This window comes from Chlorocebus sabaeus, chromosome 6, assembly GCF_047675955.1.
Source record: "Chlorocebus sabaeus isolate Y175 chromosome 6, mChlSab1.0.hap1, whole genome shotgun sequence".
NCBI classification, from domain to species: Eukaryota; Metazoa; Chordata; class Mammalia; order Primates; family Cercopithecidae; genus Chlorocebus; species Chlorocebus sabaeus.
The window spans coordinates 18,670,510-18,697,151 of record NC_132909.1 but is presented as its reverse complement, the minus strand read 5'-3'; the positions used below and the strand labels follow the sequence as shown (position 1 = coordinate 18,697,151).

At 50.1% G+C, this 26,642-nt stretch overlaps 1 protein-coding gene across 3 annotated transcripts in view; it reads left to right on the top strand.

Moving 5' to 3' along the window:
* Positions 1 to 26,642, top strand: part of SPTBN4 (spectrin beta, non-erythrocytic 4) — a 116,538-nt gene that overhangs the window by 60,719 nt on the left and 29,177 nt on the right. For all 3 annotated transcript variants that reach the window (XM_037991704.2, XM_037991708.2, XM_037991706.2), the window contains exons 17-20: positions 2,911 to 3,113; positions 8,472 to 8,562; positions 12,015 to 12,161; positions 13,461 to 13,724. In XM_037991704.2, the coding sequence (XP_037847632.2) occupies positions 2,911 to 3,113; positions 8,472 to 8,562; positions 12,015 to 12,161; positions 13,461 to 13,724 (705 nt within the window). The remainder of the gene's footprint in view (positions 1 to 2,910; positions 3,114 to 8,471; positions 8,563 to 12,014; positions 12,162 to 13,460; positions 13,725 to 26,642) is intronic.

Genomic DNA, 26,642 nt, shown 5'->3' with positions numbered 1-26,642 from the left:
AGGGGTTATTGGAGTCAGTCAGTGATTGTGGATTACATGGTGTGGATGCCTAAATTAGCACAATATCTTCATTTCTGGGGATGACAACTATGGATTCTCTGGAGAGAGTAACTGTGTTTGTGGCATGAGGAACTAAGTGCAGTGGTTATCTCGGGACAGCCAATCCAGTTTGGAGATCACTCTGGGATGGGAACCAAGTTTGAGAATTTTGGCAAGATGGAACAGCCACTTTTCAGATTGTCCAAGAGTAGCTTCCGGTGTTTGGGGACCATCTTAGAAAGGGTGCCTGCCTATACTGGTTATCTAAGGGATGCTGACCCAGTTTGAGGATTATCTACAGCAGTAGTCCCTAATCTTTTTTTTTTTTTTTTTTTTTTTTTTTTTTTTTTTTTTTTAGATAGAGTCTCACTCTGTAGCTAGGCTGGAGGGCAGTGGCATGATCTCGGCTCACTGAAACCTCAGCCTCCTAGGTTCAAACGATTCTCTTGCCTCAGCCAAGTAGCTGGGACTACAGGCGCGAGCCACCATGCCCAGCTAATTTTTGCATTTTTGTAATTTTGTGTTTTTAGTAGAGATGGGGTTTCACCACGTTGGCGAGGATGGTCTCGGTATCTTGACCTCATGATCCACCTGCCTTGGCCTCCCAAAGTGTTGGGATTACAGACATGAGCCACTGCGCTCCCTAATCTTTTTGGTACCAAGGACCGGTTTCCTGGAAGACAATTTTTCCACAAACTGGTGCAGAAAGGAGGAATGTTTTCAGGATGATTTAAGCAAATTACATGTATTGTGTGCTTTATTTCTATTGTTATTACATTATAACATGTAATAAAATAGTTATACAACTCACTATAATGTAGAATCAGTGGGAGTCCTGAGCTTGTTTTCCTGCAACTAGACGGTCCCATCTAGTGACATCTAGGGGTGATGGGAGGCAGCGACAGATCATCAGGCATTAGATTCTCATAAGGAGCATGCAACCTGGATCCCCCATATGTGCAGTTCACAATAGGCTTTGCCCTCGTATGAGAATGTAAAGCTGCTGCTGATCTGACAGGAGGTGGAGCTCAGACAGTAATGCTCACTTGCCCGCCCACCTCCTTCTATGCAGCCCAGTTTTTAACAGGCCATGGACTAGTACCCCTCTGTGGCCCAAGGCTTGGGAAATTCTGATCTAGGGAGTAGGGGAGAAAGGACAGAGCTTGAATCATAAGATTACTAAATATGGAGTGAAGTGAGTGGCCTTGAGAGACCCTTTCTGACCCACCCATTTAAAGAATAGAGACAGGGGCTGGGTGCGGTGGCTCACACCTGTAATCCCAGCACTTTGGGAGGCTGAGCTGGGCGGATCATGAGGTCAGGAGATCGAGACCATCCTGGCTAACATGGTGACATCCCATCTCTACTAAAAATACACACACACACACACACACACACACAAAATTAGCTGGGCATGGTGGCAGGTGTCTGTAGTCCCAGCTACTCGGGAGGCTGAGGTAGGAGAATGGCGTGAACCTGGGAGGCGGAGCTTGCAGTAAGCCAAGATCGCACCACTGCACCCTAGCCTGGGCGACAGAGTGAGACTCAGTCTCAAAAAAAAAAAAAAAAAAAAAAAAAAAATTGAGACGGGATCTGTCTATGCTGCCCAGGCTGATCTCCAACTCCTGGGCTCAAACAATCCCCCTGCTTTGGCCTCCCAAAGTGCTGGGATAACAGGTGTGAGCCACTGTGCCCGGCCCTGACCCACCCATTTTACCAGTTAGGAAACTAACCCCAGAGGGAAAAGAACTTCCTTGAGGTCACACAGTACCCAGTTTAGTTGTCTTCTTTTTTTGAGACAGGACCTCACTCTGTCACCTAGGCCCGAGTGCAGTGGCATGATCACGGCTCACTGCAGCCTTGACCTATGGGGCTCAAGCAATCCTCCCACCTCAGCCCCCCAAGTAGCTGGGACTACAGGCACGTGCCACCATGCCTGGTTAATTTTTTGTATTTTTAGTAGAGATGGGGTTTCACCATGTTGCCCAGGCTGGTCTCGAACTCCTGGGGTCAAGTGATCCTCCCGCCTCGGCCTCCCAAAGTTCTGGGATTATAGACATAAGCCACCATGCCCAGGCTTCAGTCTTCATATTAACCAAATATTTACTGAGTGCCTCCCCTGTGCTGGGCACTATTTTGGGGCAGAGCACACCTCAGGCAACAAAATACAAAATCCTGCCCTCATGTGGTTGACATTCTAGTATGTGGGGGAGGAGAGAGTAAACAAGTCAATGCATTGCTAATATTGCCAGGTATATGCTATGAGAAATAATACAGGAGGGTTGGCCAGGTGCGGTGGCTCACACCAGTAATCCAAGCACTTTGGGAGTCCAAGGCAGGCGGATCACCTGAGGTCAGGAGTTTGAGACCAGCCTGGCCAACACAGTGAAGGCCCGTCTCTACCAAAAATACAAAAAATTAGCCAGGCTTGGTGGTATGCACCTGTAATCCCAGATACTTGGGAGACTGAGGGAAGAGAATCACTTGAACCCAGGAGATGGAGGTTGCGGTGAACTGGGTTGCACCACTGCACTCCAGCCTGGGCAACAGAGTGAGTCTCCGTCGGCTCCCTCCCCCCACAAAAAGAAATAATACAGGAGGATAGTGCAATAGGGCTGGGGTGGGAGTTGATATTTTTGGCAGGGTGGTCAGAGACCTGAAGAAAGTGAAAGAGCCAGCCATGGGGGTATCTGGAGGGATAGACTGCCAGGCAGAGACACCAGCATGGACAACGGCCCCAAGGTGGGACCACAACTGCCATGTTCGATGTTTGCAAGGTTGCGGGGAGTGGTGACAAGCCAGGCTGGCAGCCTCTCCCAGGTCCTGGAATAGAATGAGGCTGACCTTTGCACCATGCTCCCTCCTCCCCAGGAGATGGCGCTGTCTGGAGCGGAGCTCCCGGGCACAGTGGAATCGGTGGAGGAGGCGTTGAAACAGCACCGGGATTTTCTCACCACCATGGAGCTGAACCAGCAAAAGATGCAGGTGGCCGTGCAGGCTGCGGAGGGCCTGCTGAGGCAGGGCAACATCTATGGGGAGCAGGCTCAGGAGGCTGTGACTCGGCTGCTGGAGAAGTAGGTCCCCCAGACCCATCCACCCCAGGGAGGGGGCAGAAGATGGGGCCCAGCATAGGGGAGTGGTGTGGGAGGCCAGGGTCCCACTCCTTTCATCACGATTTCTGCTTCTCTGTGGCCCTTTCCTATTTCTATTTAATTCCATGTTGTCTTAGATTTGATTTAAGTGGATTTTTTTTTGAGACGGGGTCTCGCTCTGTTGTCCAGGCTGGAGTGTAGTGGCACGATCTCGGCTCACTGCAACCCTCACCTCCTGGGTTCAAGTGATTCTCCTGCCTCAGCCTCCACAGTAGCTGGGACTACCGGCATAAGCCACCACGCCCGGCTAATTTTTGTATTTTTAGTAGAGACACGGTTTCACCATGTTGGCCAGGCTGGTCTTGAACTCCTGACCTCAGGTAATCCACCTGCCTCGGCCTCCCAAAGTGCTGTGATTAGAGGCATGAGCCACTGCACCTGGCCTTAAGTGGATATATTGTGAAAAGGTAACCTGAGGCTGTCAACCCAAAAGATACAGAAGGATATACAATGAAAGGTTTCTTCCTCAAGCTTGCCCTCAGCGTGCGATAGCTGGTCCTGTTGTTAAAATGTTAGGCTGGGTGCAGTGACTCATAGCTGTAATCCCAGCACTTTGGTAGGCTGAGACTGGAGGACTGCTTGAGCTCAAGAGTTCCAGACCAGCCTGGGCAACAGTGAGACCCCATCTCTAAAATTAAAAAAAAAAAAAAAGATAGCTGGGTGTAGTGATGTGTGCCTGTAGTCCCAGCTACTCTTGAGGCTGAGATGGGAGGGTTGCTTGAGTCTGGGAGATTGAGACACCAATGAACTGTGATCACACCACTGCACTCCAGCCTGGATGATAGAGCAAGACTCTGTCTCCATTCCAAAAAAAAAAAAAATGGTTAACTTACTTCCCTAGATGCCCCATTATCCCTCCTGCTCTTCTGCAGCCTCCTTGGGAACTCCCAGAACTCCCCAGATCCAGCAGCTAGAGGCCAGGCACAGGTGTGCTCCAGCTTTCCAGATGGGACAGTGTCCCCTGCCAGGCTGGTTGTCAAATATTTTGTGTAAGCACCTCTGCCTGGCCCCAGCTACTCTCGGAAGCGTGCAGAATGAGTGTCTGTGTGTCTCTGTCTCTCTCTCATCTCTTGAACCTTGTTGTTCTCTGCTTCTGTCACCATCTGTCTCTTGCCACCACTCTCTTGTCTGTCCTTGCACTAATCAAGCGAAGACATTTATTGAGCACCTGCTGTGTGCCAGGCACTATTGTAGGTAGGCCCTGAACAAAACAGCACCACCACCTCCAGCCATCATGGGAAGTCCCTTCTCATCTTCCAGACCCAGTTCTGTCCATCATTAGAGCTGTTTCTGCTCCTCCTGGTGACCCTAAATTTCTCCGCTCAAGCTCTCTGGTTCTCTCTGGCATGATCCAGGCCAGAAAAGGACCCAGTACCCCTCCTTCTGTCTTCCCGTTTTCTGACAGAAAGCATCCCTGGTCACTTCACAGTGCCACCTCCAGCCCCAAGACCGCTACCCATTTTCTGTTTAGGGCTCAGACATCCTTTCCTTAGACTTATCTGGGACAAGGCTGCAAGTTTCTAAAAGAAACTTTTATGGAAATTCTGTTCTTGAGGATGCAAGCTCATCATTTAGTGCCCCCTTTTCCATCTAGGCCTGGATCCTTCCTTCCTTTGTCCCACTTTTTTTTTTTTTTTGAGACAGGGATCTTACTCTGTTGCCCAGGCTGGAGTGCAGTGACGCAATCATAGCTCACTGTGGCCTGGAGCTCCTAGGCTCAACCAACTCTCCTGCCTCAGCCTCCTGAGTAGCTGGACTACAGATGTGAGCCACTGAGCCTGGCCTGTTCACATTTCTTGAGCATCTGCTGCATGCCAGGCTCAGCAAAACGAGGAGGAGGAGCCCGGGGGATAGTTCATTCCATGATTCACTCATTCATTTCTTTTCAGTCATTCATTAATTGCTCCTTTCACCGTATTGTTTATTCACTCATTCTCCAGTCAATTAAACATGTACTGAGTCCGTGCTCCGTACGGAGTGGGGTGTAGTCACAGAGATGACCAGGACAGAATATGATTCCTGCTTCACAGAGCTCAAACGTTATCTGACAAGGATGGCCCAGAATGCTCGGGGCTGGGATGGAGGAAGCCCAGGCAGAAAGGTCAGGGCCCAGATGGGAGACGTGCAGGGACTATGGGAGAGGCAGCATTTGCCCCAGGCTTGTGGTGGGTGAGATGTGAACACAGAGGTATTGAGATGGACTAATCGCTGTACCTCCCCACCATCCCAGTCATTCATTTATCTGGGAGCACATTTCTCACCTTGTGGGAGGAGTGGGAGGGGTTTCTACATCCACAAGGGGGCAGAGCCATACAGAGCTGGGGACTGGGGCCCTGGGGGTCTTAGACCTGGCTTCCCCCTCAACCTGTGACATTCAGGGCAAGTCACTTAGGGCTTCGGCTTGCCTGGCCCCTCAGCTGGAACCTGTGTGTGAGGTGCTGTTCTTTTTTTTTTTTTTTTTTTGAGATGGAGTCTCACTCTGTCACCCAGGCTGGAGTGTAGTGGGGCGATCTCGCCTCACTGCAACCTCTGCCTCCTGGGTTCAAGCAATTCTCCTGCTTCAGCCTCCTGAGTACTGGGATCACAGGCAAGAGCCACCATGTCCAGCTAATTTTTATATTTTTGGTAGAGACAGGGTTTCACCATGTTGGCCAGGCTGTTCTCAAACTCCTGACTTCAAGTGACCCACCTGCCTCGGCCCCCCAAAGTGCTGGGATTACAGGCATGAGCCACTGTGCCCAGCCGCTAGTGCTGTTCTTTTCTGCATCTTGCATGTGAGGCTCAGAGAGGAAAACTGACTTGCCCAGAGTCATGGCCAGGAAGTGCCACAGCCTGGATTCGAACTCTGTTGCTTTCTTTTCTTTTTCTTTTTTTTTAAAGACAGGGTCTTGCTTTGTTGCCCAAGCTGGAGTGCAGTGGTGCGATCACTGCTCACGGCAGCCTCCACCTCCTGGGTTCAAACAATCCTCCTGCCGCAGCCTCCTGAGTAGCTGGGACTGCAAGTGTGTGCCACCTTGCTCGGCTAATTTTTAATTCTTTTTTTTTTTTTTTTTTTTTTTTTTCAGAGATGAGGTCTCACTATATTGCCCAGGGTGGTCTCAAACTCCTGGGCTCAAGCAATCCTCCTACTTTGGCCTCCCAAAGTGCTTGGATTATAGGCGTGAGCTACCGTGCCCAGCCTACTCTGTTGTTCTTTTACCCTTATGGAGACTCAGGGTCTTCCTCATCCCTAGGACTGATGCTTGACGGTTTGGATGCTGAAAGCCTAGAGGGATCGATTTCAGCTCAATTTCAGAGGCATTTTGTCTCTCCTGGCTCCTGAGCTAAGTTGGGCAGGAGGCAGTGAGTGCTTCACTTGCTTGTCTCAGGCCCTTCCTGTTCCTTCTCTCTGGTTCTGTCTCTGGAACTGTCTCCTATACACTTTGTCTCTTTGCCTCCATCTATCCATCTATTTCTGTATCTGTTTCCTGCTCCCTGTCTGTTTTTCTCTCCCTCCATCTGCACCTCTATAGCCCTGTCTGTCTTTTTTGCCTCTTTCACAGACACTGTACTTTTGTTTCTCCCACCTCTTTTTCTCTCTGCCACTGTGTTTCTTGCATTCATTCATTTAACAAAAATATATCGAGCGTGCACTGTGTGCCAAGCCCTTTTCCTAGGCATTGGGGATATATCTATGAACAAAACAGACAAAAATCCCTGCCCTCGTGGAAATGACATATCCTAGCATGGGAGACAGACAAGATAAATAAGTAACACATAGCATGTGTTAGATTGTGTTAAGTGCGAAGGAGAAAATTAAAGGAAAGAAAGCCAGAAAGCATTGGGGAGTGGTCAGGAGGGACCTCACGAAGACGGTGATCTTTGAGTAGACATTGGGGGAAGGAGCATTCCTGACAGAGGGAACAGCCAGTGCCAAGGGCCTGAGGCTTGCTCAAGGCACAGTGAGAAGGCCAGTACAGTTATCACAGAGTGAGGGGGAAGAGTGCGAGGAGGATAAGAGTTTGGAAGGTGGGGGGATAGGGCCTGGAAGGTCAGAAAGGCCTCTGAGATTGGCCAAGTGCAGGGGCTCACTCTCATCCCAGCACTTTGGAAGACCAAGGTGGGTGGATCACTTGAGGTCAGGAGTTCGAGACCAGCCTGGCCAACACGGCGAAACCCTGTCTCTACTAAAAATACAAAAATTAGCCAGGCCTGGTGGTGGGCACCTGTAACCCCAGCTACTTGGGAGGCTGAGGCAGGAGAATCGCCTAAACCTGGGAGATGAGGTTGGAGTGAGCCGAGATCATGCACTCCAGCCTGGGCGACAGAGCGAGACTCCATCTCAAAAAAAAAAAAAGGTCTCTAAGGACTCTCAGGGGGACCCTGGGAGGATAGTCTCATTCTCTCTCTCTCCCTGGGGAAGACAGACAGCAACAGGACAGGGATGCATGGGAGCCCATGTGGGATGCCCCAGCCCCATCCACCAGGCCTCTTGGGCACTTTGCCTTGCACTGTGGGCAGGAGGCCAGACTGCCCGCAGCCCCTGGTCCCAGCTGGCTCCAGGGTGGTGTGGCCTGGGTCCAGCCTGGTCAGTTCAGTCAGGCGAAGGGCTCTGCCCCCAGGCATGCCCACTTCAGCTTCTCTGCGACTCTGCTGTCATCTCTCCCCACACTCTGCTCTCTTCCCTCTCTCCAACTCTGTGGCCCCCTGGTCTATCTGTTGTCTGTGGGGCTGTCTTTTCTTAGTGGCATTTGCCACCTCTCTGCCTGTCTCTCTCTGGACTATCCCTGACCAGACTCCTTCTGTCACTTTCCCTCTCTCTGCCTCCTCTTTCCTCATCTGCTGCTCCCTGAGTGTCTTTCTGGCTCTGCCTTACTCCATCTCTTTTCTCGGCTTTTCTTACTGTCTTTCTCTCTCTCTCTCTCTCTCTCTCTCTCTCCCCCCTTCTTTCTGGTGTCTCCTCTTACTTTCTCGTTTTTTGTTTTGTTTTGTTTTTGTCCCTGGGTATGTCTGTCTTTAGTTCTCTGTTATCTTTCTCTCTGGACTTGCCTTTTTTTCTCTGCATCTATATCTCTTTCTTTCTAAGTGCCTGTCTCTCCCTCTCCCTTTCTCTTCCTCTGTCTCTCTCTCTGCCCTTCTCCAGCCCTGTCCCTGGCTTTGCCCCACTAGTTCCTCTCTCTCTCTTACATGTTCTCCACGCCCTTCTTCCCCTACCCAGCCCAATGCCCTCACGATCCTACTGCCAGCGCCTCCCCGCTACCCACCGGGACCTTTCCCCAGCCCTTATCTCCCCATCCCCAGGAACCAAGAAAACCAGTTACGGGCCCAGCAATGGATGCAAAAGCTACACGACCAACTTGAGCTGCAGCACTTCCTCCGAGACTGCCATGAGGTAGGAACTCCAGGTGTGCTGGGAACGGAGACATACCCTTTAGTTGGGAGGGAAGTGATCCTCCGCCGAGGTGGGGGTGGGGACGCCCCGTCTAAGTGGGTCGCGGAGCGATGGTCGCTCTAGGCCGCCAGGAGGCGCGCGGAGCCGGGTATCAGTGCGCATGCTCCGCAGGTCCCTGCCCGCCCACGCCGACTCCGGGGAAGGAAGGAGGGGCCCCGGGCGCCCCTGGCAACCGCGCGTGTCCGCGCCTACGGGTCCCGCGGGGACGCGCGCTGATCTCACCTTTCTCTCCTGAGATTTGTGAGAATCGCTGTACCCCAGGAGAGGGGCGGGGCGGGCGATGGGGATAGGGGTTGAGGGCTGTGGGGGGGCCAGCGGCCCTGCGCCCTCCTGCAGCCAGCGATGGCTCTGAACCAAGCCCTCGCCCCTTTAAATGTGTTCAGGAATTAAGTCCCTTCCCTAAGGGATGATCTGCACACATGAGGGACGATCTCCCCTAATCCGAGATGTCCAGGCCCCCTTCCTTATTAGTGACGGTTCAGGAGACCTGCTGTCTTCCCCTCCTTCCCCTGCATTCCATATAACGATTCTAGACTTTGGCCACATTAGAGATGGCCCAGTAAACATTTTCCTAAACCCTAAACAGAGATAGTCCTGGCCTCGAGCCCCTCCATCTGTGTGACTCAGGATCATCCCCTCCTCTATCATCACCCCGTATCTAAGTTTCTTCCAACCAAAGCTGGTTCAGGAACCAGGTCTAACCCCTAAACCCCTCAGCCTCAATTAGAGATGATTCAACCCTCCCCGCTATGTTGAAAGCCCATGGGAGATTGTTCTCTCCGCATACGAAATAAACAAGGGCCTCCATACCCTTCCTCCCTCCCCCATAACTGGGGTAGGCCTGGACTTGAGCCATTGGAGGAATCCCTTGTTCCCCGTCGCCCCCACTGGAGACCGTAAGAGATGTTCCAGGTCGCCCTCCCATATCACCTGTCCACATGTGGTGGCCAGGAGCCCGAGCTTCTTCCCACTAGAGATGGTTCAGAAGATGGTTCACCCAGCCCCTCCCCATAATCCCCACTCCCATAGTGAGGCAGTCCAAGCCCCAGGCGCCCCCTCCCGGCATTTGATTTGGTCCAGGAGCACCCCCCCATCCCTCATGAGATTGTTCTGGACCAGGTAGCAATCATCTGAGATGGCACAGATGCCCCCCACCCGAAGCCTTGGGGAGAGTGGTGGTTCCTCCTGCACCCCCACCTGGGGCCCGGCAAAGAGGCGGGCAGGGAGGCAGGCAGGGGGCGCACGCGGACGGGCGCGCGGCCGCGGCGCGGGGGCGAGGGAAGGGGCGCGCGGCCGCCAGAGCCTCAGTCGTAGCCGCCGCTGCCGCTGCCGTCGCAGTGGAGGGGCAAGCGCCCGCCCGCCCGCCGCAGGGACGCCCCGCCAACGCCACTGCCGCTTCAGGTCTCGGGGGCGCCCATGGGAGGAGGTTGGCGCGCACCCCGCGGACACAGGCAGGGGAGGGGGCTCAGGCGCGTGCCCGCCTGCCGTGGCCGCGGGAGGGAGGGGCGGGGCGGCGCGGGGGCGGGCCGGGCCGGCGCCCGGACCCCCGCCCTGGGGGAGGGGCAAGGATGCCGGGAGCTGTCCGCGGTGCTGGCGCGGGCGGGACTGAGGGGCCGGCCCCCAGGGGAGGGGAGCGAAGCGGGGGGACTTCTAAGACCACTTCTAGGGTAATCTGGATTTGCCCTGAGGGTTCAGGGCGTCTCAGCCTCTCTAGGGGGGGCTCTTCTCCGGGTAATGGGACATCTAAGATTTGCCCTGGGGTTGGGGGCTTCTCAACCTTTTGGGGGGTTTCTTTCTTGTTTTGGGGGATCTGTATCAGCTTTGGATGATGGAGGTGAATCACTTTTGTGGGGCTTGGATGATGAGGGGTCTTGGATTTTCTTTGGTTATAGGGGGCTCTGACTTTGTGGGGCTTTTCCTGGGTTGTTGGATAGTCTGGTTTTGCCTTCCATGATGAATGAATCACTTTTGAGGGAGCTTTACTTTGAGGATGGGGTACCATCTCTTTAAGGGCTCTGCTTTCACTGCGGGCTGTGGTTGCCGTTGGACTCTTCCCTACGCATCGGGAACCTGTGAATTGAGTTGGGGGGTTCAACACTGGACTTGGTTCTAGTGTGTGTATGGAGTGTGATGCTGTTCTGGACCCCTGGGGAACACATGCTCAGGGAAAATGGGCTGGGGTTTGACCGGCTGGGGATCTGGGATTTGTCCTTGGCTATGACTGCGTTTGCCTCCCGGCCCCGCTGAGCTGGAGTCCGTTTTTTTTTTTTTTTTTTTTTTTTTCCTTTTTGCAGGAGGGAGGAGGGAGGATCTTGTGACTGGAGTGGGGAGGAGAAAGGGGAGGAGCAAACTGTTTCAGGTGCTAGGTTTGGTCATGAGTGGGGAAGTTATGGCTTGGGGGATAAGTCTGGTTTTTTACTGGAGGGAGCTGGGGGAAGGCTCAGAAAGTAGCCTGTGATTGATCCTGCCCAGTGCGGTGAGAGGGGCCCACTCTTGATGCTTGCGTTTTGCGTGACTGGTTTTGTTGGTGGGTGGGAGGACTAGAACTGGCTTTAGTTGTAGAATGGGGTGCTGGCTGGCCTGGGAGGTTCGATCTGATCCACGATGGCGAGTCTGTGGCTAGATTTTGGGGCAGACTGGTTTGGAGAGCCAGAACACAGCTTTGTTTTTCACATTTAGCTGGGGTTGGCTTTGGTTGAGGGCTAGCACTGGTCATGGTTTGGGAATCTGTGGTCTTAGAGTCCCAGGGAAACAATGGGGAGCCCTGTGGACTCATTAGGGGTGCTAGATCTCAATTGTGGAGGATGGATCTACTCCAGATTGGAGGGCTAGTTTAGAGACAGCTAGAGTTGGCTTTAATTGGGAGGTTGTTTGGGGGATTGATCTGGCCATACTGGAGGAACTGGGGCTAGATATGGGGGCTTCATTTGATACCCTTGGGAATGGGTTGAAGCTCTTCAATTGGTCCTTATTGGGAGGGTGACTAAGATTGAATGAAGGGTCTAAGTGTTGCTATGTGAGGGGTGGTCCTGAGGATGAATTGGGAGTTAGCTAAATTGGGTTAGAGAGCTTGTTTTGGGGGGATGATTTGTCTCCAAGTCTAAGGGGCTGACTGGTCCTGCCTTGGGGGCTTCCCTCAAGACAGAGGACAGGGGGGCAAAGGACTGGGCATTCTGGGGACCCTTCCATCCATCCTCTACCCAGGAAAGGGCTTGAGCTGCACCCATCCCCAACATAAAGGCCTCACTTGCAAAGGTTTTATCATCTTCTTCTCTTCGTTTCACCCATACACCCTAGCAGCCCAGGTCCTGAACCTGGGACTTCCTGAAGGAAATGGGGGGCTGTGGCAGGTTGAGGGGACTGGCTGAGCCTTCCTACCCTGTTCTGCACAGCTGGATGGCTGGATCCATGAGAAGATGCTGATGGCGCGGGATGGCACGCGGGAGGACAGCCACAAGCTGCATAAGAGATGGCTCCGGCACCAGGCATTCATGGCCGAGCTGGCTCAGAATAAGGAGTGGCTGGAGAAGATTGAGAGGGTGAGGAAGCTGATGGCCCCTCTGCCTGCGCCAGGTGCAGGAGGGCTCCAGGGAGCCCACGTCTCACCTGCTGCACCCTCTGCTGCCATTCTGCTGGTCTCACACCTCTGGACTTCAGATCTGCTCCTAGCTATGTGGCTTTGAGTGATTCATGTAACCTCTTTGAGCCTCAATTTGCTTATCTGTAAAATGGCCATCTCTTCTGAATGGTGCCTGTATCCTCCTGTTTGTTAAATACTTCACTTTTTCATATAACCTCCTCTACCAGGTTCCTTCCATACCATTTGGGGCATTTAAGATGGAAGGTTGGGGAGATGGGCTGGGACAGCCCCTGGGAAGCCTAGGGTTAAAGTAAAATTTGGATTTTTACAGCCCTGGGTTCTAATTGTGTCTATGCCTGTTAACAGCTGTGGGGCCTTAGGTAATTGTGTTAACCTCTTGGAGCCTCAGTTTGCTCTTCTATAAAATTAGAGAAATAATAAATATAGCTACTTCCTGGGCTCTGTGCACATAAAGTGCTTAACACAAGACCACCCACCTAAGAGCTGTAATTACTATGGTCTTGTTACTTTTAATACTTAATGTTACCTAAGTAGCTCTGGGCCACTAAGAACCTTGACTTCAGTCTTGGAGGGACTGAGGCAGATATTTGCTCCAAGCCTCAACCCTCAGAACTTCCCTCAGAACTTCCCCCTACTCTGGCTGAACCCCTAGACCTGCAGCCTTGGATATACACACTCTTCTGACTCACACAGAGGCACCCAGGTTGGCATTAAACCCTTAACTGGTCATTGATGTTTCATAAGTGGTGGCTTATGGTGAAGGCAGTCTTCTTGACTTTGAGTTTAATGGAAGTTCATTCTCTCCCTGCCTCTCTTGCTCCCTCTGTCTTTCTTTCCTCTCTGTCTATCCTTCTATCCTTGTCTTTCTTATGGTCCTCTCCCTATGTTTCTGATTTTCTGTGTCTGTCTCTCTGTTGATCACTCTGTGACTGTTTGTCTCTTCCTGATTCCTTCCCATGTCTCTGTGTCCATCTGTCTGTTTCTCCATCTTTCTGTCTCCCTCCCCTCACCTCTGTCTGTCTCTCTCTTCTTGTCTCACTTCCTTGGTTCCTTCCATTTCTGGGCCTATCTCTGCATCCACCCCTCATGTCTCTCTCTCCCTATGTGTCTCCAACTTCCTGCCTCTGATTCTCTTTTCACATCTTTCCCTGTGTCCTGTCACTCTCCCACACTTCTCTGATTCTCCCCACCATCTATCTTTCTTCTCCATCTCCTGCCATCCACCCACTTGGGGCAGGAGGGCCAGCAACTGATGCAGGAGAAGCCCGAACTGGCGGCCTCCGTGCGGAAGAAGCTGGGCGAGATCCGCCAGTGCTGGGCAGAGCTGGAGAGCACCACCCAGGCCAAGGCACGGCAGCTCTTTGAGGCCAGCAAAGCAGACCAGCTGGTGCAGAGCTTTGCTGAGCTGGACAAGAAGCTCCTTCACATGGAGAGCCAGCTGCAAGACGTGGACCCTGGAGGGGATCTGGCCACCGTCAACAGTCAGCTCAAGAAGCTGCAGGTATGGCCTTCCTGGCCCAGATGAGGGCTCCCTATGCCACATGGGGGCCAGGTCAGGATCCAGCCCCACTCAAGGTATTTCAAATGGAGGGGATTGAATACAGGGATTTATTTCAAACTTGTAGAAGAGCAGAAAGGGAATATTGAAGCAATCCAGCTGGTAATAACTGTTGGAAACAGCCACCACCCCCTAAGGTATGGTTTACAAAGGGAAGAGGAAGGATCTAGAGCCACAAAGCAGTAGGTAAATGACTAGCATGCTAAAGGATTCACAGGACCCTGACACTCATTTCCTGGATGGAGAAACCAAAGCCCAGGGGTAGGGGAATGGCTTTGCATGGAATAACAATGATGTTCATTTAGCATTCCTCTACCAGTCTCTGGGCCAAGCACTCACTGACTCCTCCCAGCAACTTCTGGAGATTGGTACTATTATTATCCCGTTTTACCAATGGGGAAACTGAGGCACAGAAAGTAAGGCATCTGGCCCAAGGTGTCTCCTTTATGAAGCAGGGGATTTTAGAGAACAGACACAGCGTCTGCTTTGTATCTGCTCCCAGCTTGGCAGCTCCATGCTTGGTACACAGCAGTTCACATGGAATGACCAGAGGTGAACGTAGCCATTGCTTCTCACCTCCCAAGGAGTAATGGCTCTTGCCTTTGGTTTTCTTTTTTCGTTGCTGTTGTTAATGTTGTTGTTTGTTTTTTTTCTTTGAGATAGCAACTCACTCTGTCACCCAAGCGGGAGTGTAGTGGCTTGATCTCAGTTCATTGCAGCCTCAAACTCTTGGGCTCAAGTGATTCTCCTACCTCAGCCTTCCAAGTAGCTGAGATCACAAGTGCGTACCACGACACCTGGATAATCTTTTTAAACTTTTTATAGAGACAGGGTCTCACCATATTGCCTAGGCCAGTCTCAAACTCTTGGGCTCAAGCAACTCTTCCGCCTCAGCCTTCCAAAGTACTGGGAATTACAGGTGTGAGCCATGGTATCTGGCCCACGTCGCTCCTGCTTTTACCTGTCAGGAACAATGCCTGACTGACTGATGGGAAACTGAGGTTCCAGGAGGTGAGAGGTGAACTTACTTGTCCAGAGTAGCAAATAGCAAAGCCTGGATTTCAATCCAGGGCCCTTGACTCTTCACTCCTCCTTTTTGATATACTTCCTGTGTAGTTATATAGTGCTTGGCATAGTGTATGGCAAAAAAAAAAAAGCTAGTAAGAAATGCATAATGACACTGATTAGTATTTATTCATTCATCTGGGTGGCAAATAATTATTAGGTACCTACTATGTGCCAGGCACTTTTCTGGGTGTTGGGATATAGCAGTGGGCAAAATGGATGAAAAGTTATTGTCTTCATGGTGATCCCATTCTAGTTGGGGGAACAGGCAAAAGAACAAAAAGACAAACAGATCTGAATGTGATGGCCAGTGAGGTCAGTTCGTTCTCTCCCCCTCCTCCTCCCCTTTCCCCCCTTTCCTTCCTTCCTTCCTTCCTTCCTTCCTTCCTTCCTTCCTTCCTTCCTTCCTTCCTTCCTTTCTCTCTCTCTCTCTCTCTGTCTGTCTGTCTCTCTCTCTCTCTTCTTTTGTTGGAGTCTTGCTCTGCCACCCAGGCTGGAGTGCAGTGGTGCAATCTCGGCTCACTGCAACCTCTACCTCCCAGGTTCAAGCAATTCTCCTGACTCAGCCTCCTGAGTATCTGGGATTACAGGCATGTGCCACCATGCCCAGCTAATTTTTGTATTTTTAGTAGAGACGGGGTTTCACCATGTTGGCCAGGCTGGTCTCGAACACCTGACTGCAGGTGATTCACACGCCTTGGCCTCCCAAAGTGCTGGGATTACAGGCGTGAGTCACCGTGCCTGGCCAATGAGGTCACTACTTTATATAGAGTAGCAGTTCTCAAATGTCTGGGTCTCCAGGATCCCCTTACACTCTTAAACCGCACTGAGATCCTAAGAAAGCTTTGTATGTGTGGATTAGACTATTGACATTCACTGTATTAAAAATGAAAATTGAGGCCAGGCATAGTGGCGCATGCCTGTATCCCAGGACTTTGGGAGGCCGAGGCAGAAGGATTGCTTGAACCTAGGAGTTTGAGACTATCCTGGGCAGCAGAGCAAGAGCCTGTCTCTGTTTTATTTTATTTAGTTATTTGAGCCAGGATCTTGCTCTGTCAGCAAGCTGGAGTGCAGTGGTGTGATCACGGCTCACTGCAGCCTCAACCTCTGAGGCTCAAGTGATGTTCCTCCCTCAGTCGGCAAGTAGCTGGGACTGCGGACCCACACCACCATGCCTGACTGATTCTTTTTTTAAGAGACAGAATCTCACTATGTTGCCCAGTCTTTATCTCTATTTATTAAACTAAAAAAAAAAAAATTAAAACAGAGTCTGGCTCTGTTGCCCAGGCTGGAGTGCAGTGGTATAATCTCGGCTTACTGCAACCTCCACCTCCTGGGTTCAAGCAATTCTCCTGCCTCAGTCTCTGGAGTAGCTGGGATTACAGGCCTGTGCCACCACACCTGCCTAATTTTTATATTTTTAGTAGAGATGGGGTTTCACCATGTTGCCCAGGCTGGTCTCGAACTCCTGACATCAGGTGGTCTGCCTGCCTTGGCCTCCCAAAGTGCTGGGTTTACAGGCATAAGCCATGGCACCCAGCCTGTAGTTCTCTTTCATGTCTAGAATAGAAGAGAGCTGGCTTCTCCCATCCGTGTCTGTATTCAATCCATTTCACTAGCACAGGTCATTAGGTCTCTGAAAAATGCTGCTGCATGCTGGGGAGAGAATGAGAATGGTGAGGGCAAATAACATCTTAGTATTTTTATAAAAATAGTTGTAACCTTGGAGATGCCTTGAAAAGATCTCAGGGATCCCCAGGGGTTCCTTGGCCACAGTTTGAGAACTGCTGATGTACATAATGTGCTGGGCACTGTTAACTCCTCTCTCCTCCCCAACAGCCCCATGAGGGAGGTCCTGTTATTATCCCCACCCAGGAGAAAACCACAGCACAGAAAGGATCCGTGGCTCACAGAGGTCACATGGCTACCAAGTGGCTATTCAATACCACCTTTAGTCCCTCCTTAAGCCTCTGTCCGCCCTCTTAAATAGGACTCTATCATCAGTGCAGGTCTCCCAGGGCCAGATGGGGTTGTACACAGAAAGGAGCCATTTAGCACAGTGCCCAGGATGTGGTAAGCCTGCAAGAAAGGGGCATCTGACTGTTAGGGTCCCAGCCAGAAACACAGGGCAGACTCACCTGCAGAAAACTTGAGTTTCTTGACAAAGGTGTGAGTGGAGACTGGGGAAGCTGCAGGAAGCATACAGGACTGTGGGACTCAGGAAGGGGAGCCTTTGCTCTCCCCTAGCCAGAGAAGGCAGGGAAGGAGAAGTTATTGGAACTTGGAAGGGGAGAGTCTCGAGACAGGAGCTGGGACTCTTAGTCAAGAACGGCAGCCATGGCCAGGCACGGTGGCTCACACCTGTAATCCCAGCACTTTCAGAGGCCAAGGCGGGTGGCTCACTTGAGGTCAGGAATTCAAGACCAACCTGGGCAACATGGCAAAACCCCGTCTGCACTAAAAATACAAAAATTAGCTGAGCGTGGTGGCAACGTGCCTGTAATCCCAGCTACTCGGGAGGCTGGGGCATGAGAATCGCTTGAACTTGGGAGGCGGAGGTTGCAGTGAGGCAAGATTGCACCACCGCACTCCAGCCTGGGTGACAGAGTAAGACTCTGTCTCAAAAAAAAAAAAAAAAAAAAAAAAAAAACGGCAGCCAGACCATGGCACCATAGGAGGGAAGAGCCAGGGAGATAATACCCCAGACTCACTTTCCTCTGGGCTTCCCTGTGTCAACCAGGGCTGACTTTGTGGGTGTTTGCCCATGCAGTGGCACAGGGCTCCATGCTTGCTTGGTTTAATGCCCTACTATTGATGTCTTGAATGTTTTTTTGTTTTAGAGACAGTTTCTCCCTCTGTCGCCCAGGCTGAAGTGCAATGGCATGATCATGGCTCACTACAGCCTTGAACTCCTGGGCTCAAGTGAACCTCTCACCTCAGCCTCCTGAGTAGCTGGGACTACAGGCGTGTGCCACCATGCCCAGAACATTTTTGTATTATTTTGTAGAGACGGGGGCCTCACTATATTGCCCAGGCTGGTCTCAAACTTCTGGCCTCAAGTTATCCTCCTACCTTAGTCTCCCAAAGTGCTGGGATTACAGGGGTGAGGCACTGCCCCTGGACAAAATTCTTTATAAATATTTGAACAAGGGACCTTGTGTTTTCCATTTTGCACTGAAAATTATAAGCCATTTTTGAGGCCAACCCACATGGGAGCCAGAGGACAGGAGGGCTGGTCCATGCAGGTCAGTCCTGCACAGGGCAGGGTGAAGAAGCTTGGACTATGGGTCTCAAGCTCCCAGGCTGAAGCAATCTGCCCACCTCGGCCTCCCAAAGTGCTGGGATTAGAGGCGTAAGCCACTGCCCCAGTCTGTTGCTAGGGTTCATAATTATCTTGCAGTGATTACTAATTCTTCCCCAGCAGTGTATTGCAGTGGCTGAAGGCACAGACTCAGGACTCCAGCAGGTCTGGTTCTGAGTCACAGCTCCCCTACCTGCTGCCTGTGTCTCTCCCTCTGAGCCTCGGATGCCTTCTCCTTGCAATGGGAAGGACCTCAATGTTTACCTCCTGGTGGATAGCGGAATTGTGGGAAGCAGCACAGTGAAGGGCATGGGCGCTGGAGCTGGGCTGCCTGGGTCAAGCCCTGGCTGTGTGCCTTATCACCTGGGTAGCTCAAGGAGGTTACTTTTCTCTCTGTGCTTCCGTTTCTTTTTCTTTTTTTAAGAGGGAGTCTCACTCTGTTGCCCAGACTGGAGTGCAATGGCATGATCTTGGCTCACTGCAACCTCCGCCTCCTGGGTTCAAGTGATTCTCTTGCCTCGGCTTCCTGAGTAGCTGGGATTACAGGCACCTGCCACCAAGCCTGGCTAATTTTTGTATTTTTAGTAGAGATGGGGTTTCACCATGTTGGCCAGGCTGGTCTCGAACTCCTGACGTCAAGGGATCCACCCACCTCGGCCTCCCAAAGTGCTGGGATTACAGGCGTGAGCCACCGCGCCCGGCTGTGCCTCATTTTCTTCTTCAGTAAAATGGGCATAATATTATTTCTGACTTCATAAGGACATTGTGAAGGTGAAGAGCCATAATGCGTTAAGTGGTTTCAGAACTGCTGACCCAACAAATCTAAGATTCAGTATTTATTCACAGGTCTTTAATTTTTTCTTTCTTTTTTTTTTCCAGACCAAGTTTTGCTCTTGTCACCCAGGCTGGAGTGCAATGGCACAATCTTGGCTCGCTGCAACCCTCCACCTCCCGGGTTCAAGCAATTCTCCTGCCTTAGCCTCCTGAGTAGCTGGGATTACAGGCATCTGCCACCATGCCTGGCTAATTTTTGTATTTTTAGTAGAGATAGGGTTTCGCCATGTTGGCCAGGCTGGTCCCGAACTCCTGACCTCAAGTGATCCACCCGCCTCGGCCTCCCAAAGTACTGGGATAATAGGTGTGAACCACCATGCCTGGCCAGTCTTTAATTTTAACTGTCATAAATCTGAGAGCATATCATCATCACTCTACTGTTTTCAAAAGCTAGTTATTTCACTTTCACTTTGGTTATGTTACTTATGTGATACACAGTTACTTCATTTGTTTTTGTTCATATTCCATTTGGGGCATTTACCCCTCCCCATGCTGCTTTTTAATTTTAATTTATTTTTATTTTTTAATAGATGAGGTCTCGCTATGTTACCCAGGCTGGTCACAGACTCCTGGGCTCAAATAGTCCTCCCATCTTAGCCCCCCAAAGTGCTGGGATTATTTGCATGAGCCACTGTACCTGGCCCCAAAACACGTTTTAAAAAAGCAACATGGATGATTGGGCACAGTGACTCATGCCTGTAATCCCAGTACTTTGGGAGGCCAAGGCAGGAGGATTGCTTAAGCCCAAGAGTTCCAGACCAGCCTGGGCCACATAGTGAGATCCACATGCCTGTGGTCCCAGCTACTCAGAAGGCTGAAGTGGGAGGATCACTTGAGTCTAGGAGGTTGAAGCTGCAGTGAGCCATGATCGTGTCACTGCACTCCAATCTGGTAGACAGAGTGAGACCCCCATCTCAAAAAAAAAAAAAAAAAAGTAATTTGAAGGTGGTAAATGAAATATTTTTATAGTGTTAAAAGTTAGAACCATCTTTAGCTCACTTGCTTTTGCCAAATTGCCTGCCCAGGTCCTTGTGTGGCTGAGCGCTCTCTCCCCAGCAGTCCACATGAGCTCCTGTTTCCTCTCGTCCTTGCCAACACTTGGTATTGTCAGACGTTTTAGATCTTTCCCAGTCCAATGGCTAGGAAGTGGTACCTCACTGCAATGTGTGTATTTGCATTTTTTTCTAATGCAGCTGGTGAGCTTGACCATCTTTGACCCTCTTTTGTACTATTTAGGTTTTAGAGGAAGGAGTTGGGGCCTCCTACTTTAGCCAGAGTATAGAGTTAGCTCTTCCTTCCCTGCAGGGGGTTCAATCTCGACCAAGCCCAGCAAACCATGAGATGGGGGTTCCCATTGTTCAAGGGAGAGGCTGAAGCCCAGAGGGGACAAGGAAGTAGCCCTGGGGTCACACAGTGATGGGTGCCAGAGGCAGGCTCCAGCACAAGACTACTGGGCCCTTTTCCCAGCAGAGGGAGCCCGAGGCAGGAAGTGACTGTGTGAGCCATGGCACCCAGATGAAGCCCAGCTGCCCCTCAGGAGCTGCCACTGGGGAAGGGACCTGCCAAGGCCCTGCTGTCCCCTCGGGCATACACAGGAAGGGGGTCGGCTGCCATCCAGCCTGGCATGTTTCCTGGCTGTCGCATCCACCCTGAGGGCACTGGGGCCAGGCTGGGCGGGGCGGGGGTGCTGGCTTGGGGTCTGAGGTGTGTAGTGGCGTGCTCTGTGTGAGCCATTTGTCCCCCTCAGCCTCTCTCTGGGCCTGTGTGTCTGTCCTTGTCCCTGAGCCTTTCTGTGTCCCTTAGTTTCTGCCTCTCATCGCTGCCTCTCTGCCTCTCTGCCTCTCTCTGTCCTCCCGTGGCCATCTCTGTGTCTCTCTCTTCCCTTTGTGTCCCTCTCTGTCCTACTCTCTCACTCCCTTCTCTCTATTTATTTACTTTGAGACAGAGTCTTACTCTGTCACCCAGGCTGGAGTGCAGTGGCGCGAACTCGGCTCACTGCAACTTCTGCCTCCCAGATTCAAGCGATTCTCCTGTCTCAGCCTCCCGAGTAGCTGGGATTACAGGCACCAACCACCATGCCCGGCTAATTTTTGTATTTTTAGTACAGATGGGGTTTCACCATGTTGGCCAGGGTTGTCTTGAACTCCTGACCACAGGTGATCTGCCTACCTCAGTCTCCAAAGTGCTGGGATTACAGGCGTGAGCCACCACCCCAGTCTCTCTGTCTCTTTTTCTTTGACTTCTCTGTCTGCCTCCTTCCCTTGTTCCTCATGTCCTCCTTGTGTCCTCTCCCTCGCCCCCCACCACACCCGCTGCAGCAGGCTCCCTGGGACCCCACCTCCCAGGTCCTGGCCACATGACCCAGAATCCTCTCTTGGGGCCTCTTGCCAGGCTGTGCTTCCTGACCAAGAAGCCAGATGGTGGAGTCTCAAGTCGCGGCTCCTCAGCCCTCAGGGACCTGGCCAGCTGGTCGGCCTCGGCTGCAGGCTCCTGCTTGGAGGGGTGGGGGACTGGTCTCCTGCCATCTGAGAAAATGCACTAGAGGCTTTGCAGCTGCCAGGCTCTGTCCCTGGGGACCCCACACTTTTTCCAGGCCCACCCCCACCCTAAGCAAAGCTCTTTCTCTGGCCAGGGAAACACCCTCCTCCCCCGTTCTGCTTCTCTGTCTCATGTTTTTATATCCAGCTCAGCATGGCCTGGAAGAGAAGTGCAGATTCAGGGGTTGTACCGTCCCAGTCCTTGCCCTATTGTGACTCAAGGCAAGGGACTCCACCTTTCTTTTTCTTTCCTTCTTTCTCTCTTTCTTTTCTTTCTCTCTTCCACAGTCTCACTCTGTTGCCCAGGCTGGAGTGCAGTGGCACAATCTCGGCTAATTACGTCTTCATAATTCACAAATTATGTCTTCAGTTTATGAAGGTGCTGGCTCGGGGTCTGAGGGGTGATCAGTAACTCAAATCATGTCTTCACAGGTCTCCTTGTCTTCATTTCTGTTGGCCTTATTGTCAGGGAGTTCCAGGTGTTGGCAGGATGACTCCAGGATGCCTGGCCTACCTCCTCCCAACTTAGGAAACCCATGGGAAAGAGAGTAGCTCTTCTGTGCACACACACTTTCCTGGCAAAAGTGGGGAGAGTGACTAGGCACAGTGGCTCACACCTGTAATCCCACACTTTAGGAGGCCAAGATGGGAGGGATTGCTTGAGGCCAGGAGTTTGAGACCAGCCCGGCCAACATTAGTGAGACCCCACCTCTACCAAAAAAGAAAAAGTGGGAAGAGTTTTCATTGGCCCATCTGAGGTCACATGTTCATCTCTGACCCAATCTTTATGACCAGAGTGTTTTCAGTGTTCTCATTGGCCCCACTTGTGTCATGTGATTACCCATGGCTCTCTAGGTTTCATTTGCCCTTCAGGAAGCTCAGGACCTGAGAGTGAATTTTGATGTATTTGGAAGGAGAGGATGGATTTTGGGCAGGCAAAACCAACAACTCTGCACTACAGAACCTTGAAACAAGAAGTCTTGGCTTGGTTCTTGAGTTTGGGGTTTTGTTTTGCAGTCATTTGCCATAATCTGCTACCACTTAATTTTTTAATTGTTATTTTGTTTTCTTCTCTAGCTTTCCTCCATCTGTTTAGAATTACAAGGGTAATATATAAATACATTCTTTTGGGAAAAAATTGTACTAACCCAGCAGTCTTCAGTAGAACATAAAGTCTCACTGTGATCTGCCTCGCAATCCCACATCCCAGAGGGAGCCTCAATTATTTGGTCTGCATCCATCTAGACCTCTTTCTGTGCATTTACAAGTGTACCTATATGGATGTTTAATGTTTTTATTTTATTTGCTTTTCATGTTTAGTTTCAATTTTTGAATAAATAAATTTTCATGGTTAAGACATCAAAACCTCTAGGGAAATCCCATGGGAAAATTATCCATCCCCTTCATCCCTGTACCCCATTCATTAAGTTCTCATCCCCTCAATAAGTACCATCTGTTATGAACTTCTTGTTTACTCCAGGGAATTTTTATGCATGTGCAATCCACTACAAATTTATATTCTGCTTCTGCTGCTGCTGCTGCTGCTGCTCCTCCTCCTTCTCCTCCTCCTCCTCCTCCTCCTCCTCCTCCTCCTCCTCCTCCTTCTTCCTTTTTTTGAGATGGAGTTTCACTCTTGTTGTCCAGGCTGGAGTGCAGTGGCATGATCTCAGCTCACTGCAACCTCCGCCTCCCGGATTCAAGTGATTCTCCTGCCTCAGGCTCCCGAGTAGCTGGGATTACAAGTGTCTGCCATCACACCTGGCTAATTTTTTGTATTTTTAGTAGAGATGGGGTTTCACCATGTTGACCAGGCTGGTCTGCAACTCCTGACCTCAGGTGATTCACTCGCCTCGGCCTCCTAAAGTGCTAGGATTACAGGCGTGAGCCACCTCACCCCGCATGCTTTTTCTTCTTAACAGTAACATTTGGCTATTATTCCATATTGGTCTGGATTTGTTTAACCATTTTACTGGTTTTTTTTTTAGAGGGGGGGTCTAGCTGTGTTGCCTCTATCTCCTGGGCTCAAGCAATCCTCCCACCTCAACCTCTTGAGAGCTGGGATTACAGGCATGAGCTGCTGCACCTGACTTAACCATTTCTCTCTTGATGGGCATTGAGGTTGCTTCCAGTTTTTTCCCATTACAAACTCTGCTGTGACTACAACTTTGTGCATCTGTGCCAGTATTTTTTTTTTTCTTTAAAAAAATGTTTTTATTATTATTTTTAATTTTTTTTTCAAGATGGAGTCTTGCTCTGTCACCCAGGCTGAAGTTCAGTGGCACAATCTCAGCTCACTGCAACTTCTGCCTCCCAAGTTCAAGCGATTCTCCTGCCTCAGCCTCCCAAGAAGCTGGGATTATAGGCATGCATCACCACACCTAGCTAATGTTTGTATTTTTAGTAGAGACGGGGTTTTACCATGTTGGCCAGGCTGGTCTTGAACTCCTGACCTTGTGACCCACCTGCCTTGGCCTCCCAAAGTGCTGAGATTACAGGCATGAGCCACTGCACCTGGCCTATGACAGTATTTCTTTAGTTATATTCCTAGAAGTGCAAGTGCTAGGTCAAGCAGATGTGTATTTTGCATTTTGATGCAAAGACCTGCCAAATTGCCTTCCAAAAAGGCTCTACCAGTTTATACCACCACTGACAGTGGCTGAGTGTGCCCATCTCCCAGCATTGTTGCCAGCATTAGATACTATAAGTGTTTTACATTTTTGCCAACCTAATGTGTAGAAAAGGATGTCTTGACCAGGCGCAGTGACTCACTCCTGTAATCCCAGCACTTTGGGAGGCCGAGGTGGGTGGATCACCTGAAGTCAGGAGTTCAAGACCAACCTGGCCAACATGGTGAAACCCCATCTCTGCTAAAAATACAAAATTAACCAGGAATGGTGACGCGTGCCTGTAATCCCAGCTACTCGAGAGGTTGAGGCAGGAGAATCACTTGAACCGAGGAGGCAGAGGTTGCAGTGAGCCGAGATCATGCCATTGCACTCTAGCCTGGGCAAAAAGAGTGAAACTCTATCTCCAAAAAAAAAAAAAAAAAAGGATGTCTTGTTTTAATTTCTATTTTCCAGCTGATTAATAAGACTGGGCATCTTTTCATACGCTTATTTGTTTTGTCTGTTGCCTGTTCACATCTGATGCCCATTTCTCTTTTTGGGCAGCCTTTTTATTGCTGATGTCATTCATGTATGCATTGAACAAATCTTAACTGGAGGCCTACTGTGTACCAGAAATTGTTCTAGGTTTTCAAGAATACAGCAGTGAGTGTGACAGAGCCCCTTCCATCATGTGGGTCACATTCTGGAAGCAGGGACCAATAAAAATATACAAGTACCTGAGTGCAGTGGCTCACACCTGTAATCCCAGCACTTTGGAAGGCCAACGTGAGAATAGTTTGAATCCAGGCATTCAAGACCAGCCTGGGCAACATAGCGAGACCCCATCTTTATGACAAATTTCAAAAATGAGCTGGGCATGGTGGTGTGTGCCTGTAGTTGTAGCTACTTGGGAGGCTAAGGCAAGAGGATCCCCTGAGCCTGGGAGTTTGAGGCTGCAGTGAGCTATTATCTCACTACCACAGTCCAACCTGGATAACAGAGGAAGACCCTGTCAAAAAACAAAACACACATACACACAAATCAAGAGAGTTGTCTGATGGTGGTAAGCACTATGAAGACAAAGGTAGCAGGATGGAGGGAAATTCTTTGATTGTTAAATAAACTAGTTCCTTGCTCTAATATATATCAATTTTTACAGTTTTTCATTTGCCTTCTAACTCTCTGAAATTTTGGTTGATGCAGAAGTATTTTTAAAATTATTTTTTTATTTTACTTTAAGTTCTAGGGTACATGTGCACAACGTGCAGGTTTGTTACATATGTATACATGTGCCATGTTGGTGTGCTGCACCCATTAACTCATCATTTACATTAGGTATTTGTCTTAATGCTATCCCACCCCACTCCTCCCACCCCATGACAGGCCCCGGTGTGTGATGTTCCCTGCCCTGTGTCCAAGTGTTCAATTCCCAACTATGAGTGAGAATGTGCAGTGCTTGGTTTTCTGTCCTTGCAATAGTTTGCTCAGAATGATGGTTTCCAGCTTCACTCATGTCCCTACAAAGGACATGGATTCATCCTTTTTTATGGCTGCATAGTATTCCATGGTGTATATGTGCCACATTTTCTTAATCCAGTCTATCATTGATGGACATTTGGGTTAGTTCCAAGTCTTTGCTATTGTGAACAGTGCCACAATAAACATACATGTGCATGTGTCTTTATAGCAGCATGATTTATAATCCTTTGGGTATATACCCAGTAATGGGATGGCTGGGTCAAATGGTATTTCTAGTTCTAGATCGATCCTTGAGGAATCGCCACACTGTCTTCCACAATGGTTGAACTAGTTTACACTCCCGCCAACGGTGTAAAAGTGTTCCTGTTTCCCCACGTCCTCTCCAGCATCTGTTGTTTCCTGACTTTTTAATGATTGCCATTCTAACTGGTGTGAGATGGTATCTCATTGTGGTTTTGATTTGCATTTCTCTGATGACCAGTCACGGTGAGCATTTTTTCATATGTCTGTTGGCTGATGCAGAAGTATTTTTATGTGATAAAATTTATAAATCTTTCCCTTTATGTTTTTTTATGCTTGGAAAGATTTTTCTCCATCCCAGCATTATAAAAGCATTTGCCCAGGTTTTCTTTTAGTGCCTTATGGATTTTCTTACTTCGTTTAAGTCTTTAATGATCTGGAATTGTTTTCAGTACAAACAGCAAGGAAAGGATCCAGCTAAATTGGTTAGCCATTGGCCCATGACCATTCATTAAATAATCCATCTTTCCCTTGGGGATTTGCATTGGCATCTATGAAACACATGAATTTTCTTGTGTATTTGGGTCTGCTTTTGCACTTTCTGTCTATCCCTATGACACAGCAGCCATCCAAATCACTATAGCTTTGTATGTATTTTTGATAATTTTTTACTATCAAATGTTTTTTCAGCCTGTAATCCCAGCACTTTGGGAGGCCAAGGTGGGCAGATCACTTGAGGTTAGGAGTTTGAGAACAGCCTGACCAACATGGTGAAACCCCATCTCTACTAAAAATACAA